Below are 18,331 nucleotides of genomic sequence, written 5' to 3'. Positions count from 1 at the left end.
AGGAGGTCACCTCGTCTTCTCCACCACCGCCAGACTCTCCTGTCTTTCTCTGGGTTCCTCTAGCTGCTCCTTTCTAGTCCCCACTGCTGGCCTTGCCCCAGCCCTGGCCTCCTGCCGCCAGCTGTCCGAGTGATCCTTGCACAGCACAAACTGAACCAAGGCTTTCTCCTGCTTACAGCTTTTCCAGGGCTCCCCCTGCTGTCCAAAGTCTAAACACCTCATTTTAGCACATGAGGCATTCACTATCTGTCCCTGACAGCCTCTCCAGGGTCACATATCACCCCTGTCCCCACCTCCCTAGCATATGTGCACACCTTTACCACAGACACATCAAGCTCCTTACCATTCCCTGAGCGTGGCAGACTTTCCACTACTGTTCCCTTTACCTGAAACGCACCCTGCATGACTCCCATGCCCCTCTCACCTTGCCTCTGACCGTTCCTTCCTCCCTGACAGGCTGCTCCGTCCTTGTCTTTCTTCACAATGACCTGAGCATCCCTTTACTGGGAATCTCCCGCCCTCCCCTCCTGCTCAAGTGAAGCCTGCCCCACTGTGCCCGTCTGCAGTGTCTTTCCTACGTGTTTGCAGCCCGTCTGCGTGCTCCCCGTCCCTGCTGGAGGGGGAGATCCTGGGGGTCAGGGCCATCACTTACTTGTTCTCACATCCCCAGTCTCAACTGCAGGACTAGGCGTGAGGCAAGCCCTCAGCCACTACCCGGTGAACAGTAACGAGAGAAGTGTCCTCTGCTTCCCTCCCTAGGATAAAGTTCACATTCCGGGTGCAATCTACCTCTCAATCAAATTCGATTCGCAGTGCAATACAGAGGAAGGCTGTGACGAATTAGCCATGTCCAGCAGCAGCGACTTCCAGCAGGATCGGCACAATTTCAGTGGGTCTCAGCAGAAATGGAAAGATTTTGAGCTTCCAGGTAGCAAATAAGTACTTGGTTATGTAGACTCTAATACTGAGAAGGGACATCGTTGGAGGATTTAAAACCGGGTTTAATGTATTTCATCAGAAGCACCTCAACTTGCCATTCCCTCTCGCTGCAATGTCCTGACCTGTTTCTGATTCTTGTGTGACCCAGGAGACACTCTGTATTACCGATTCACCTCCGACATGAGCAACACCGAGTGGGGCTACAGATTCACTGTGACGGCCGGACACCTGGGGCGCTTCCAGACAGGTGCGCGCCCTGGTCTTGCCGTTCGCATGACCTCCCTGCCAGGGGTACTCTGTGGGTGGAGGTGCCATTACGTCACTGACCTTTGTTAAAATCAAAGCTGATACTTTCTTTAAGACTTCCACAAATTTGTCTCACAAACCCCACACATGTCACTCTTAAATATGCTGTCGTTGGCTAGTTGTAAACTTGAACAGCCAGATAGAAGAGCCATCTGTCAGGATCCAAAAAAGATGCTGTCTCTTAGAATTTGCTGGGGCATTTTGCAGAAAGGAGGAACTGAAAATGTTCATATGTTGCTTTTACAAAAGGCATAATTTCAGGCAAAATGTAAATGATCACAGTTGTTTCATCCTATTTATTAAAACTTGAGCAGATTATATTTTTAAGATATCTGTGTTTTGTGGGGATTGGCCAGGATTCGAGATTTTGAAGCAGATGCTGTCAGAAGAAAGAGTTGTGCCACACCTCCCGTTGGCCAAAATTTGGGAATGGCTGGTAGGCGTAGCCTGTCGCCAGACAGGTCATCAGCGGTTAAAAGCCATCCACCTGCTTCTGCGGATGGTGCGGTGCTGCACCCACAGGTAAGCTGCCTTCTGGACGCGAGTCTTTTGCTGGGTATTTGTATCGCGAATGTCTTCCCCAACTCTGTGGCTTGCCTTTTCACTCTCTTAGTGGTGTCTTTGATGAAAAGAAGTTTCTAATTTTGGTGTCTGCCAGGTCATCGGTCATTTCCTTTGTGGTAGTGCTTTTCTTGTCCTGTTTAGGAAGTTTTTGCCTTACTTGCCTTTGAGGTCATGAGGATATTTCCTCTGTTATCTGCTAGAAGCTTAATTGTTTTTTCTTTCACATTTACGTCTACAGTCCACATGGGACGAATTTTAGTGCATGATAGGAAGTGTAGGGGTTAAGATTAGTTTCTTGCCACACGAGTCTCCACTTGACTCTAAAGGCCCCTTTTTCGTTGAGCACACTCCAGTGCTGTCTTTGTCACAAAGAAGGTGTCCGTGTATATAAGCGTGGATCTCTTTCTGGTCTCTTTTGTCCTATTGATCTTTTTGGTTATTCTTGTACTAGTACCACACTGTCTTAAATATTGTAGCTTTATATATCTACTAATACCAATCCTTCAGCTTAATTCTTTATCTTCAAGGTTATCTTGGCTATTTTTGACTTTGCTTGTCCATATAAATTTTAGAATTGATTTGTTTATTTTTTCCAGCTTTATTGAGATATGATTGACAAATAAAACTGTAACATAAAGTGTAGAATGTGATGATTTGATAAATGTATACATTGTGAAGATTCCCACAATCTAGTTAATTAACACATCCATTACCTCACATACTTTTTATGCATGTATGACAACACTTAAGTTCTACTCTCGAAGCAAATTTCAGTTATACAATGAAGTATTATCAGCTGTAGTCGCCATGTTCTGTATTAGATCCTCAGACCTTATTCATCTTATAAATGAAAGTTTGTACCCTTTACCAACCTCTCCCCATTTCCCCTATTCCCCGGCCCCTGGCAACCACCATTCAACTCTCTATTTCTATGAGTTTGACTGTTTTTTTAGATTCCACATATAAGTGATACCGTACTGTATTTGTCTTTCTCTTCCTAGCATATTTCACTTGGCATAATGCCCTCCAGGTTCATCCACGTTGTCAGAAATGGCAAGATTTCCTTCTTTCTCGTGACTGAATAATATTCCATTGTATATGACTGACACTTAGGTTGTTTCTGTTTCTTGCCTGCAATGAACATGGGAATGCAGATATCTCTTTGAGATAGTGATTTAGTTTCCTTTTGGACATAGACCCAGAAGTGAGATAGCTGGGTCATATGGTAGTTCTATTTTTAATTTCTTGAGGAACTTCCATACTGTTTTCCATAGTGGCTGCACCAATTTACATTCCCACCAGCAGTGCACAAGGGTTCTCCTTTCTCCACATCCTTGCCAGCATTTGTTATCTCTTGTCTTTTTTTTATCTTCAAGCTTTTTTTTTTAGTTGAGTTCATAATAGTTTACATCATTGTGAAGTTTTAGTTGTACATTATTTCTTGTCTGTACCCATATAAGTGCTCCCCTTCACCCCCTGTGCCCACCCCCCACCCCCCTTTCCCCTGGTAACCACTGAGCTGTTCTCTTTGTCCATGTGTTTATCTTCCACATATGAGTGAAGTCATATGGTGTTTGTCTTTCTCAGTCTGGCTTACTTCGCTTGACATAATACCCCCAGGTCCATCTATATTTGTTGTTTCTCATCTTTTTGATAATAGCCATCCTAACAGATGTGAGGTGATATCTCATTGTGGTTTTGATTTGCAGTTCCCTAATGATTAGCGATGTTGACCACCTTTTCATATACCTGTTGGCCATTTGTATGTCTTCTTTGGAAAAATATCTGTTCAGGTCCTTTGCCCATTTTATTTTATTTTATTTTATTGAGCCCTAATAATTTATAACATCGTGGAATTTCAGCTGTAGGTTATTATTTGTCAGCCACCACATAAATGTGCGCCTTCACCCCTATGCCCACCCCCCAACCTCCTTCTCCTCTGGTAACCATTAATCTATTCTCTTTGTCCATGTAATAGTTTACCTTCCACATACGAGTGAAATCATACGGTGTTTGTCTTTCTCTGTCTGGCTTATTTCACTTAACATAATACCCTCAAGGTCCATCCATGTTGTGAATAGGATGATTTTGTCTTTTTTTATGCTTGCCTATTTTTTAATTGGCTTATTTTTTTGCTATTGAGTTTTATGAGTTTCTTGTATGTTTTGGATATTAACTCTTATCAGATATATGGTTGCAAATATTTTCTGCCATTCCACAGGTTGCCCTTTCATTTTGTTGATGATTTCCTTTGCTGTGCAGAAGCTTTTTGGTTTGTCATCCCACTTGTTTATTTTTGCTTTTGGTGTCAAATCCAAAGAATCCTTACCAAGACCAGTGTCAAGGAACTTACCCTCTATGTTTTCTTCTAGGAGTTTGACAGTTCCAGGTCTTATATTTAAGTCTTTCATCCGTTTTGAGGTGGTTTTTTGTGAGTGCTGTAAGTTAGGGTTTCAGTTTCATTCTTTTGCATGTGGATATCCAGTTTTCCCAGCACCATTTATTAAAGAGACTATCCTTTTCTCATTGCACATTCTTAGAGACTTTGTGGAAAATTAATTGGCTATATATGTGTGGGTTTATTTCTGGGCTCTCTTTTCTGTTCCATTGATCTACATGTCCGTTTTTATGCCAATGCCGTCCTGTTTGATTACTGCAGCTTTGTAATGTAGTTTAAAATCAGGAAGTGTGTTGCCTTCAGCTTTGTTCTTCTTTCTCTAGATTGCTTTGGCTATTCAGGGTCTTTTGTAGTTCCATATGAATTTTAGGATTGTCTTTTCCATTTCTGTGGAGAATGCCATCGGAATTTTGATAGGGATGACGTTGAATCTGTAGATCACTGTGGGTAGTATGAACATTTTGACAATATTAATTCTTCCAATCTATGAACATGGAATATCATTCCATTTATTTGTGTCTTCTTCAATTTCTTTTTCAGTGTTTTATAGTTTTCAATGTACAGATCTTTCACCTCCTTTGCTAAAGTTATTCCTATTTTATTCTTTTTGATCCTATCATAAATGGAATTGTTTTCTTAATTTCTCTTTTCAGTAGTTGATTATTAGTGTATAGAAATGCAACTGATTTTTCTGTATTGATTTTGTATCCTGTCCCTTTGCTGAATTCTATTCTAATAGTTTTTGGTGGAGTCTTTAGAGTTTCTATGTATAATATCATGTCATCTGCAAACAGAGACAGATTTACTTCTTCCTTTCCAGTTTAGCTGCCTTTTATTTCTTTTTCTTGCCTGATTGCTCTGGCTAGGACTTCCAGTACTGTGTTAAATAGAAGTGGCAAGAGTGGACATCCTTATCTTGTGTCTGGTTAGTTTGTTTATTTCTATACACACGTGCACACACACACCCCTCTCACCTGATGAGATTTTTATTGACTCTTTAGATCAATTTGAGAAGAATCATGGTCCTTTGAACATTGAATCCTCTAATCCACAACTGTTATATATTGACTCCTCTAATCCATAATCCCCCATTATTTAGATCTTAGTAATGTTTTATAGTTTTCTACATGGAGGACTTACACAACATTTTGTTAGATTTATTCCTAGGCATTTAATGTTTTGATGCTACTGTAATTGGTATTTTAAAACTTTTATTTTTAATTGTTTTTGCTGATATATAATTAGCTTTTGTATATTACGCTTATATCCAGTGACCTTGCTAAATTTGTTAGTTCTAAAAGTATATTTGTAGATTATTCAGCACACAGTCATGTCATCTACAAATAATCTTTCATTTCTTCCTCTCAATCCTTAGAAACTGTTAGTGCCTTTTTGCACTAGCCAGGACCTCCAATAGAGTGTTGAATAGATGTGGGGATTGCACACATAATTGTCTTATTCCCATCTCAGAAGGAAATGGTTGGTGATTGTGCCACACTAATCATCCATACGCTCATCCCACCTTCCTTGCTTAGACCCCCCCACCTGTTAGGAGGTCATTGCCCTTCTTTTTGGCATTTTTAAGGCACACTGACACACAGAATGCTCATCAGAGTGGAGTGATGATATTCAAAGTACAGTAACAGGTTGTCTTCCCATATAATATGGAGCGGTTATTTAAAAAATAAAGGACTTTCCAAGTCAGGGAAAAGAAATGATGGTTTGTGTAGTCAGTCCATGGGCTGGCGGAAGGGAGAGAGAGAGGGAAAGGTGGGTGTGATTGCTCTTACTACCCTCTCCTCATACACAAACATCAGGGATCACTTAGCCCACGGGGCTTAGCTCTGTTCTTGTGAGAGTGGCCTCCAGGGAGCACTTTCTGGTTGAGTGATGTGTATGAAACATGTCACATCTCTGCTGTCTTCAGGCTGGAATGCCCTTCCTGGCTGCAAAGTGAATGCGCTCCTGCCATCTGCTGGCCATCTCTAGCCTTCCTTCCAGTGGGGACACTCCTGCACCCCTTTGGTCCCCGAGCCTGGAAGAAGCTCCCAGCATTCCTTGCCTCTGGCTGTTCCACACTTCCTTACCGTGGAGAGCCTGGAGAGTGCCGAGTTGGTGGACTTCACCCAGAGGCCAGACTGGAGGGAGCAGAGGGGAAAAGCAAGCCCCAGGGGAAGGGTGGCAGGTGGGAGAAGTGCCACAGGCACCAGCCATGCAGGTGCATTTTACTCCACACTCTTAAGTGCTTTCCTGAAACTCAGCTGTGAAGCTGCCTCTAAATCAAACCAAATTTTCCCACTGGTTTACTTCATGAAGACTTAGTCCTCTGGGAGAAAGTGATTAGCTCCAAGATTTAAGGTCATATTAAAGAGAAAAAACAAAATTTAAGTTTATAAATATATAAAAACCATGTATTTATCCCAGAATATTATTTATTTCATAATTTTTCTCTGAAGGATTTTGAACTGGAATTAAAACACAACCTCCCTCTAAGTAAAAAAACATCAGTATTGGGGCCAGCCTCATGGCATAGTAGTCAAGTTTGGCACACGCCACTTCAGTGGCCAGGGCTTGCGAGTTCAGATTCTGGGCTCGGACCTGCACCACTCATCAGCCATACGGTAGTGGTGACCCACATATAAAGTGGAGGAAGATTGGCACAGGTGTTAGCTCAGGGCTAATCTTCCTCAACAAAAAAAAGAAAAGAAAAGAAAAACTCAGTGCAATCAACAGGGGTCTGTTTAATTGGAAAGGATTCTGCTTTACTTAGAAAGATTTCTGGCCTAAGCAACCATAAAAGCATATTTCTTGTGTTTTATGAGTGTAAGATCATAATAATGGTTGTCATCATTGTCTGTTAAATCTTTTTTTTTTCCTGATTATTAAAGCAATGAACATTGTAGAAAATCTAGAAAACTGACAGGGATAACTACTGATAAACATTTTTTGATATGTTTGTTTACTGTTGTTGTTTTTTTTTTTTTTTAATTTTTTAATTTTTTCCTTTTTCTCCCCAAAGCCCCCCAGTACATAGTTGTATATTCTTAGTTGTGGGTCCTTCTAGTTGTGGCATGTGGGATGCTGCCTCAGCATGGCTTGATGAGTGGTGCCATGTCCGCGCCCAGGATTCGAACTGAGGAAACACTGAGCTGCCTGCAGCAGAGCGCGCGGACTTAACCACTTGGCCACAGGGCCAGCCCCTGTTTACTGTTGTTTTTAATATGGTTACACAATACTGCATATGCAGGTTTTTTTAACGTTTAAATTTTATTTTGTATATGCAGTTTGATATCTTGCTTTTTTCCACTTAACATTTATCTTGAGATTTTTCCGCTGTCATCGGAAGTTCTTCATAACAACCATCTTTAAAGATGCACAGTTGATTTATGTGGATATGCTTCTGGATCTCCTGTTTCCTCGGAGTCCTGTGGTGAAGTTTAGGTTCTGCCCCTTTCCTTATTTTCGGTTGGTGAATATTTGGGCTGCTTTGGGGGCGGGTGAGTGGGATATCTTGTAATGACTTTACTAGGTATAGTGGAGGGAGAGTCAGAGTGGCAGGTCCCATCAGCCGGCTTCTCACAATCTGAGTGGCGTGGTCCTCAGTAAATGACCCCTGCCCCTCCTCCGCAGCGACCTCTGTGACCTTGCGCTGTTGAAGCCCCTGTGGCAGCTCTTCACCCACATGGAGTACAGCCTCTCCGAGGACGTGACGCAGCCTGTCATCCTGCTCCCCTTGCACCGTGCCCTTACCGAGCTCTTCTTCGTCACCGAGAACCGAGCCCAGGTGAGGGCCCTGCCTGCCTCGCCCCGGGGTTGCGGGCAGGAGGCACAGGCCAAAGGTCAGGGTCAGACCACAGCCCAGCCTGAGCGCTGGAGTGTCGTTGGGTCTCAGCAGACCTGCACAGCGAGGCAGGTGCGGCCTCAGGTCTGAGGTCCTCAGTCCCCCAGCCCCGGGAAGCCCTCGGGTCAGCACCGGGATAGCTAATTTAGGCCTAAAGCTAAAGGGGGAAAAACACTGCCTTGGGTCAGCCCTTGACCACAGTGAGTTTTGGAAAATGAAACAGGTAGGTTCTTTCTTCTTCCTCCTCTTTTTTCCCTCCCCTCAGCACAATAGACTCATTGAGTGGGAGAGATGAAAGGGCCTTTCAGAGTTCTTTAGTTTATCTCCCTTATTTGGTTTGTGAGGAAACTGACTCAAGGAGGGGGTCCCCTGCCTGCTGACGTGGTGGGTAAGTCGGGGCAGAGCCCCCCTAGAGCTCCTTTCATGGCTCTCGGGTGAGGTGGTGCTGTGAGGTGCTCCGGGGAGCGAGCACCGACTGCCCCTGGAGGCTTCTGTGGCTGCGGGTGACTGTCCTCGGGCTGGTGGTCTGTTAAAGCATGCCACTACTCTCCCCACAGGAGCTCGGCCTGCTGCAGGACTACCTGCTGGCCCTGACCACCGACGACCACCTTCTCCGCTGCACAGCACAGGTACTCTCTCCCCCAAGGAACTGGCCGCTGCGGCTGCCCCCCGCCGGCTGGCTGTCCCCATCACTGTGGCCAGGACAAAGAGCCTCTGTACAGAATCCACCCGGGGTTTACACAGAGCTCTGTTCCAATTCAGCCACTTCCTTCTGGTGTCTGAGAGCCATCAAGCCCCATTTGTCAGTGTCATTCATATTAAACTGTGGGGTCAGAAGACACTAGCAAGAATTTGTGTGTTTTAAACCAAAACAACCAATGCCTTAAATTTACAGTTTGGCTGATCCCTGAAGTTTCCACAGAGTTAGGTTTCAGATATTTTTGGATGTAACTTGCTTCCCTGGTAGGAGAACTCATCTTATGACAGCTGTTTGGTCTCAGGACCTGTCTTTATACTTTTAAATTACTGAGGATCCCAAAAAGCTTTTGTTTATGTGCCTTATATAGAGTGATATGTACCATTAGAAATTAGATGTCAAATTTAGAAATTAAAACAAAAATTTTAAACATTTACTTTTCAATTCATTTTAAAAAATAAACCCATTCTGTGTTAACATCAATAACATGTTTTGTGACAAACAACTGTATTTTTCAAAATGAAATAATTATTGAGAAGGGTGGCGTTGTGTTCTGTTTGTGCAGATCTCTTTACTGTCTGCCTTAATGGAAGACAGCTGGATTCGCATGTCTGCTTCTGCATTCCGTTGTTATATTATCATACATTAGCCTCTGGAAAACTCCACTGTGCACTCGAGAGAGGATGAAAGTGAAAAGGGCAAAAGAATGTCTTAGTATCATTGTGAAAGTAGTTGTTATCTTGCAGAGTCCCTGAAAGGGTCTCGGGAGCCCCCAGGCCCCAGACTACATTGTGAGAACCTCAGACTCACAGGCTCCTTGGATATCACAGAGCATGTGGTCCAACCCCACAGTGGACAGATGGGGACCCTGAGGCTCAGAGAAGGAAGAGGTTTGCCCAGGGTCACAGTCGAGTGGGCATCGAGCTGGGACCCCCAGCCAGAGCCTCGCACTCTGTTCCTGGCAAGTTTTCTCAGTGAACATACAGCCTCCCTGCAAGAAAAGGTCGGAGTGCCTGCTTAGAGGCGGGAGTCCCCCCTTCAGCTGCCGCAGATTTGTGTGAATTCTCCCAAGACCTGGAGGCAGAGTAAAAACTCCTCCCCTCCTAACAGATAGCTACCAGCACTGCAGTCCACCACCCCTGGTTTCATGACAACAATAGAATTTTGAGATTTGACCATTTTGGCACCAAAAGCTCAACAGTACATATTCCTGTGGGCTCCTCCCTCTTGCCCGTCCCCGTGTCCAGTCTCCTCACCCTCATTCTGAGCCTCCCCACAGCCCGTCCAGTTTGTTGGACCTGGGCTCTGCCTCTTCTCCCTGCCTACCACTTCCCCAGCCGCCCTCCATTCCTCCTGCCCTTAGCTTGAAGGCCAGCCTCAGCCCACTTTCAGGGCCTCCGCCTTCCCAGCTCCTCCCCAGCATTGCTCCCTGGCTCCCCAGCACTGCTGGTTTTTTCCTTCTGCACCTTTGTGCTGTTCCCTTTCCTTGAAGAGCTCTCCCAGACCCCCGGCAGTGGTGTCCTGCGTCCACAGAGCCCCCCAGCATTGCACCCACCCCTCTCTCAGGGTGGTGATGATTTCTCCCTCCCGTTTGGAGTTTTCCTGTGGTCTCCAGCTTTTGTCTGTCGCTCTAGACTGTGGTGCTCCAGGTGAGGGGAGCCACATCTGGCTCATGTCTGCCTCCCGCCTGCCCCCTTCAGGTGCTCAGCTGAGGGTCTCGTTGAGTCAGCACTTAATGAACAAGCAAGTGAACGGTTCTTGACATTAGCAATGACTCTTTCTTCCTCCACAGGCTCTGCAGAACATTGCTGCTATCAGCCTGGCCATCAACTACCCAAACAAGGCAACCCGCCTCTGGAATGTGGAGTGTTAGTCCTTGGTATGGCGTGCATGGAACTAGCTACTCTGCCCACAGGGATTTTAGGGCAGATATTTAAACTCATTCTGGAAAATTCCTGTGGCGTCAGTGCCCAGCTCTCCTTGAGCTCCCATTTCCACTCCAATTAAAATGCCAAGCAGCCATGTCTCCAAGAACTTCTGTGTCACAGGCTAGACCCCACATACTGAGCATGTGAGAATAAGCAGAGCAGTGCAGACCCATTCAGAAAGGGCAGGCAGGAGGCCTGAGAAGGTTGTCCAGAGACCAGCCGTCTCCAGGGTCTGTCCCTGCGGAAGCCACAGCCCCAGGAAGACCTGAAGCAGCCTCTCTGGAAAGGGTGCCATCTTGGTTGAGCTGGAGCCGCCCGCACTTGCCCTCAGGTGAAGACAGTCTGCCCAGAGCTGCCGTCCTCAGCGAGACCTCCAGCAGCAGCCTGGCCTGGGCGCGCCTCTTCCGCTTCTGCTTCTTGAGACTGGGCAATCCAAACCAAAACCGGGGAGAGCCCCTCCTGGCCGCCACCTGGTCCCCAAGCGTTCAGTATAGGACCAGGTGGTGCGCTGGCTCCCTGCACAGCCACCGCTGTCCCAGAGAAATCCTGATGAGAACAAGTGCCCTTGGGAACAGCCAGCAGGCCTCCCGGGAGTGTCTGCGCATGCACTGACCCCAGCACGTCCGCGTTTTTCTAGTTAGTGTTGTTTTAACATATTTCAGTTTCCCCCTCACATTTTTAGAACAACCACGCTGACTTCCATGAGAGGAATGACCAGTGGAACAGTGATTCGGGGGGACAAACCGGTTTGTGTGAAAGTAGCAGAACCTGAAGAGTACTCTAGCTTCTGTACCTAAGGCCCGGAAGTGTTATCAGAGGAGTAAAAAAACAAAACAGAGAAACACATGAGGATTTTATTTTTGCTCCATGGTCATGGTAATCCATCCCATCCACCTCTGCCTGGCTATCTGAATGTCACTTGTCTGGCAATAACTACATTCATTGTAATCAATGCTGTTTTCCATTTTTCTTTTTCTGGTTGTAGTCTTGCCTTGAAGTGCTGACTCATTCTCTTTCCAAAGCCACGCTTTGGAATGAGAAGCTGGGTTGGCCTCTGGGCTGTGTACACACCTCAGCGTGACTGATCAGCATGAAGAACGCCTGAGGCCACTGCCATTGAAGGGTGGTGTTGGCCGAGCATGTACCACCACACAAGGCCAGACCCGAGGGAGGCTCATAGTCACAGTCAAGGCCAAGCTGAGCAGGTCAGCACTGCCATGGCCTTTGAAGCCCCTCTGCGGGGTCTGCAGGGGTCCGATTTGAAAGGGCCAGGACTGCAGGTCCCAGGAGGATCTGACTGCTGGAGCACTTTGCCCTCCGACCTTCTGCAGCCCTAGATTTAGACTCTCAGCCAAGCCACAAGCTGCGTGTGGAGCCATCATGGAAGGGAGAATTCAAGGGCGGCAAACAAATGGGGCAGGGCCTGAAACTGGGTGACCTAAGGCCCATCGCCCCGACGTGGTCAGCAAGGCCAGGGCCTGGCCTGGCCTCCCATGGTGTGGGATGCAAGTAAACTGCGCTGCCGGCTTGGCAGACAGCCCGTCTCATGTCTTGCTCTGCCTGCATCCCTAGAGGAGGCCCGGTGTTCTGTACCACGCAGACCAAGCAGGTCTGGCAGTGAGGAGGGAAACCAGAGAACGTGTCAGTGTTTTCGAGAAGTCCCCACCCGGGGCTCCGACTCTCACCGTCTGCCTGGAAGACAGACGAGACGGTGCAGCTGACTGCTCAGCTCACGTGCCACCCACACCCTCCGTCCCTCGGGCTGACTGAGTAAAGCAGGTCTCGCCCCTTCACGGCGGTCGCCGCCCGCTCTGCTCCCCGTGCTCCCATCAGAAGATAAACTGTAAATAAACGCTGGACTCCTCATAGCTTTTCTCTCCCGCCGCCCTTGCTCTGCCGGGCTCTCCGTACTTCCGTTTGCATAGAACGAGCCTAAGTCTCCCCTCACGCGCGGGGCGGCCCTGCCTCCCGCCGCCTCTGCTTCCAGCCACCGGGGGCGCTGCCGAGCCCTTCCCGGGCCGGTGGCCGCCGCGCTCCCCGTGCCCAGCTGGGCGGCGGCAGCGAAGGAGCGATTCCATCAAGACCAACACGCTTCTTCCTTCCTAGGAGGCAGGACTGCCTGGAGCGAGATAAAACTGGCGGAATAAAGGTGTCGTGGAAACATGTGCCTAATCTCTAAAGAAATTCTGTTCAAATCATATATATTGTACAGACAGACACTGTTCCTAATGAGAGGAGTGACTTATTTTCATCATCGTTTTTAATTTGTTTTCTTACGGGTTTACGATTTTGACTTTTTCTTATTTGGTTGAAAGAAAGAATTTTGATTATATTAGCTGAGTGAGTTCAGCCTGTAAAAAGGATGTTAAGTTGTGGGTAAAATATGCAAATGAAGAGAAATATATTGTACAAATTCTATATAAAAAAGTACAATTGTGTGTGTCCTTTTTTCCCCCTCCTTCCCCTCCTTCTGTCTCTCTTGTGAGGATTAAACTTGGAGTCTCTACCAGGCCCCAACTGTTGGGATTTCTAGAAGCTCGAGGCCTTAGGCCGAAAGGAATGAGGAGGGTTCCCAGCGCCCCCGCTCGCCCCAGCCCCGCACTGCGGCCCTGCAGGGGCGCCCTGGCCGCCGTCCCCGGGCCTCGGGGCTCCCCCGGCCCGTCCCTTCCGCGCAGCCCCTCAGACGCCCGCACACAGCCCTGCTGTCCCCGGGTCGGCTCCCCCGGCCGCGCCGCCCAGCCTTCGCCTCTGGTGACACTGCGTGCAGCCGGCGGGCGGAGGCCGGCAGGGGCCCCGTCCAGGGCCCGGCGTCCTCCTTGCTGCTCTGGGCCCTGCTCCCGACGGAACGAAGGGCTGACGCCCGCCTGTCCCTGCCGTCGGCCTCCTCCTCGCGGCTCCTCGCCCGCGGCTCCGTTCGCCCGTCCCGCTCGGCCCTGGCGCCGAGGGCTGCCTCCTGTGCGCCGGCTCCTCCAGCCTTCCAGGCCCGCGCGTCCCGCCTGGCGGCACCCGACACGCCCTCCCGAGCGCCCAGCCTGCCCTCCGACGACCCGGGGCAGAGGCCGCTTCAGCGTGAGGCCCGCAGCACCGGGGCCCCAGGGCCCCCGCGGCCCCCAAGTCCCCCTCGGGCCCCCCCGCCCCGCTTCCCCGCGGCGCCTGCGCACACAGGCCGCCGGGCTCGAAGGCGCGAGCGGAGCGGCGAAGGTCGCCTGCCGGGAGTCGCCACGCGCCCGCCGGGGCCGAGCGCCAGCCCAGCCGCCTCGCCTGCTGAGGAGCGAGGGGCCGCGAGGGGCCGGCGGGGCGCGCACAGGCCGCGGCGGCAGGGCTGGGCGGCCCGCTCTCCCGTCGCCGGCCCGGCCCGGGGCGCCCTCCGCGGCACGTGCTCGCTCCCCACGGCCGCTTCCTCCCGCTCCTTCCCTGCTCGCAGAGCCCAGTTCTCGCCGATGGGACTGGAGATGCTTTCACGTCAAGAAAGGTCGGACCTCCCACCACCTGCTGAGGAAGGGCATGACCTCTCGGTCGCGTCCCTTCTACGCGCCGAATGCCCTCTTTGCCCGCCGCTCCTGCGGCCAGGGGGCCCGTGGGACGCCGTTCCGGGAGGCCCGGGGAGGGGTTTCGCGGCCCTGCTCGTGCCCTGTGCGCGGAGGGCGCGCCCGGCCAGCGTCGGGGACACACGAGGCTGTGGGCGCCCAGGGCCGCCCGCCTCCTTAGTGGCGTCGTTAGCGCGCTGAGCCAGCCAGCGCTGACCACCCTGCAGGCGTATTTGTGTGCGAGAGAGAATGCGTTTGTCGTTGGGTGGCCTCGTACGGCTGAAAGCATTGCTGACCCAGATTTCGGCAACAATTTCGCTCCAATAGGTTGAGAAAAATCTTCGTCTCCTCCCATTAATATGAAACAGTAAATATGTAAAAATTCCTGGAATAAATACAAAAGGTCCCCGACAGTGTCCAGGCAAGCCGCAGATGGCGTGAAGCTGCAGCCATTACCAGTTGTCCTTCTTTGCAGGGATTGTCGCCTTCCGAGCTTTGCCTGCGCTCCGTGACGTTTCAGACTGACTTTGACGGGGCGGCCCCGGCTTCACCGCCGTTCTTCAGAGGCAGGTTAAACCCACTGCAAACTAACAATGTAAAACGAGAGTTTACTGACGTGCAAACCCGAAAGGCCCAAGAGTTGCATGTGGCTCCAGGCAAAGCTGGATTCCAGGGGCTCAAGATGTCAGGTCAGTCTGTCTGTCTGTCCCCATCCACCATCCCCAGTCCTCCCCCGCCCTCCCGGGCTTTCTCGAAGGTGAAGGTGAAGAACCAGGTGACCGCTCTCTTCTCCTTTTCACCCCCACTGCTGGCCACCGCTGACTCCCCGGTGGAGAGAGCCCCTCACTGTGACATCCTGTGACAGTTTCCCAGGTGGTTAACGGATGTTTTCCAGCCGTGATTTAGCTGAATGTTTGAAAAGCTACTTGGGAGACCCATGAGTCGGCAGGTGGACATCCCAGAACTGCTGGGCAACACAACGTCCGTGACAACGGGGCGGAAGATGTGCCTGGGAGGTCCCCACGCACTGCTGTGAGTCACCTCCACTCGACCACTCCACTGCCCTGCCAGGCCAGGTGCCCCAGACGGTGGCCGGCAGCTTGGCCATTAGCGAGCGTAGAAATTTGCCATACGAAAGTGGAGAGAAACACCAGAAACAAGCAATTGAAAAGCACAAAGGTTAAATGGGATAAAATGAGCACAAGCATACCAAGCAGATGCAACAGAAAATCAGGGTCATTCCGTGTTAGGCAATGTCATTCAAGACCAAATTAAACTGGACCAAAAGTCGTTTTATGTATCGACATTTTCTGTGGATAAAGGGTGTAATTTGCAATTTAAAAAGATAATACCTTTCTGTACCAAATCTCGCAAGAAATTACATAAAGCAAAAATTGCTAGAAATATGTGGAGAATTGGGCAAACTCAATAGTAATGGGAGGTGACATCTTTCTCAGTGACGACAGGTTATTTGAGAAAACAAACAGCAGCGTTGTAAGGAAGCCTTCAGGACAAAGCTCCTCTTCTCTGAGACCCGCCGTGGAGGGAGAATCTCCTGGGAAGAGGGGCAGTGGACCCTCACAGGCCCGCCTCCTGTCCCTCAGGGTCCTCTTCTGGTGGGGATACCTCGGGAGTCCCTGCAGCCGTGTCACGCTGGCTGGGCGGCCCCGTGCTCCCTTTGCCCTTCAAGCTGAGTGTGGACGTAGACCTCTCCCTTACTCCCTGCAACACAGCCGCCGCCGGGCTGGGACGCTCATCAAGGCTTGTCAGATGGCCGAGGCAGAACAGGCAGGAGTCACAGCACAGCTGAATCTGCCGCAGGTGACTGACTGGCTCTTGTCATCAGTCCAGGGACTGCCCACTGGGCGGGAGTGCCCTCCAGCTCCCGCATGCCCTCCAGGATTCACAGGGGGAGGAATTGCCTTTCCCACCATCCACAGCACTTCACATCAGCCGCTGCTTCAAGGCCCCACCTTCTCTCGCAGGTCCAGTTCTTCTCAGACTGATGGGCAGTGGGAGTGGCCAGTTCCTACAGGGACGCTCTCCACACAACTCTACTCCAGGCGCTCACAGACTGGCTGAACCACGACACAATCACCCACGATCTATCCCGACAAGGGATAATTACAGCAGTTAATAACGCTGATCTAATCTGTTCTTAAGCAAGTGTGGGTGTATTATCTGTGCTTGTGAGTGTATGTGCATACTTTGTACCCACAAGGAAGGCCTTCTTTTCCAGTGCCTGTGGAAGAGTCCTAAAAATGGATCCTATGTCAGGCCATTGTATCAGATATACTGGACATTGCATTTCTCCCCATATAATCTTTTTTTTTTTTTTTTTTTTTTGGTGAGTAAGACTGGCCCTGAACTAACATCTGTTGCCAATCTCCCTCTATTTGCTTGAGGAAGATTGTTGCTGAGCTGACATCTGTGCCAATCTTCCTCTATTTTTTGTGAGATGCTTCCACAACTTGGCTTGATGAGTGGTGCTAGGTCTGCACCTGGGATCCAAACCTGTGAACCCTGGGCTGCGAAAGTGGAGGGCACAAACCTTAACTACTACACCACTGGGCCAGCCCCCCATATAATCTTTTTAAGGGCCCCTGACTCTGTTCCTAGCCCAGCTGGAGGAGTGAGCAAGTAACCATCCCTTATGGCCACCCAGGTGACTGGACCAGGAGTGAACACCTGACCCAAGCTAGAGCAATCAGATCCTTTTGGAGATTTGGATTTTATGACACAAAGACTGTGGCAAACCCCGGAGTTATATAAAATTGGGGCTAGTGGTCACGTTAAGCCATGTTCAAGCAAAGGAAAGGAAGCTGTCTAGAGAGTAGGTATGGGAGTAGATGAGAAGAGAGAGGTACAGTAAGAGATTCACAACCCCAGAGTCGCTTCCTGGTACTTTCTTTTTCCTTTGAAGTCCAGCCATTGTTCTTCACTTCATTTCTGGGAGAGTCCCCCTTTTTACTTGACTTAATGGGAGTGGATTTCTCAATAAATATTTTAGAAACAGAAATTGAATGATGGAAATATTTTAAAATTAGATAGTGGGGATGGTTGCACAATATGGTGAATATACCAAAAACTACTGAATTGTGTTTCACTTTTAAATGATGAATTTTATGTTATATGAAATCGATAAAAAATTTAAGCAGAAATTATATGCCATAAAACCAGATGTTATTAACAAGAGGTTTAGAAATCTAACCACCAGAACAAGGAAAGGGAAGGGAAGGGAACTATCCTAGGTCATTCTTTGGTGAAAAAGAGAATCAAAACTGCAATGAGACACTATTTTGAAGTTAATTACAGTGAAAAAATATAAAAATTGTGTGTAGGGGGATGGTCAAAGTTTTATTCAAGGAAAATCATAGGTGCATTTTTATTAATATAGAGAAAGCAAAATTAATGAACTAAATATTCATGTCAAGAAGTCAGAAATGAAAATAAACCTACGCAAGGGGCTGGCCCAGTAGCGCAGTGGTTAAGTGCACACGTTCTGCTTCAGCGACACAGGGTTTGCTGGTTTGGATCTTGGGTGTGGACATGGCACTGCTTGGCAAGCCATGCTGTGGTAGGCATCCCACATATAAGAGGAAGATGGGCACGGATGTTAGCTCAGGGCCAGTCTTCCTCGAGCAAAAAGAGGAAGATTGGCAACAAATGTTAGCTCAGGGCCAATGTCCCTCACCAAAAAAATACATAAGTAAAAATAAAGCAATGAATTAGAAAAAAGAAAAAGCAAAGTGGATAAATGTGGATCCTAGACATGTCAGTCACAATACTGACAGGTTCACCGTCCTCCCTGTAAATAGCCATTCCATCCCTGTCTCTCTGCTGAGGGAGCTGGCCCTGTGCTGCTCCTTAAACAAGGGCAATCTCTGATAAGAACTGACCAAGGGAGGCCCATGGATAGCCAGCCATAAGGAGCTCTGCCCAGCAGGGACAATGACAATTAGCATGATAGCAAAACTAGGAGCCATAAAAGAGAGATGGACAACATTGACAGTACAAGTTAGAACTATGGCAAAGGGGAGGAAAGCTTGTAAACGTGTTGGATTGTGTTTGAAAAACAATAAAGTTTGATTCCCACTTCACACTTTGCATCAATCTAAATTCCAGAGAAAG

The 18,331-nt window shown here is 48.7% G+C and overlaps 1 protein-coding gene across 3 annotated transcripts in view; it reads left to right on the top strand.

Moving 5' to 3' along the window:
- Window positions 1–13,106, top strand: part of ZZEF1 (zinc finger ZZ-type and EF-hand domain containing 1) — a 112,715-nt gene extending 99,609 nt beyond the window's left edge. For all 3 annotated transcript variants that reach the window (XM_070560963.1, XM_070560960.1, XM_070560961.1), the window contains exons 50-55: window positions 760–928; window positions 1,088–1,186; window positions 1,602–1,767; window positions 7,838–7,991; window positions 8,606–8,677; window positions 10,538–13,106. In XM_070560963.1, the coding sequence (XP_070417064.1) occupies window positions 760–928; window positions 1,088–1,186; window positions 1,602–1,767; window positions 7,838–7,991; window positions 8,606–8,677; window positions 10,538–10,618 (741 nt within the window). In that variant the 3' untranslated portion in view covers window positions 10,619–13,106. The remainder of the gene's footprint in view (window positions 1–759; window positions 929–1,087; window positions 1,187–1,601; window positions 1,768–7,837; window positions 7,992–8,605; window positions 8,678–10,537) is intronic.
- Window positions 13,107–18,331: the final 5,225 nt, after the last annotated feature.

This window comes from Equus przewalskii, chromosome 10, assembly GCF_037783145.1.
Source record: "Equus przewalskii isolate Varuska chromosome 10, EquPr2, whole genome shotgun sequence".
NCBI classification, from domain to species: Eukaryota; Metazoa; Chordata; class Mammalia; order Perissodactyla; family Equidae; genus Equus; species Equus przewalskii.
The sequence above is the reverse complement of the archived record's forward strand: the minus strand, read 5'-3'. Positions and strand labels throughout refer to the sequence as shown.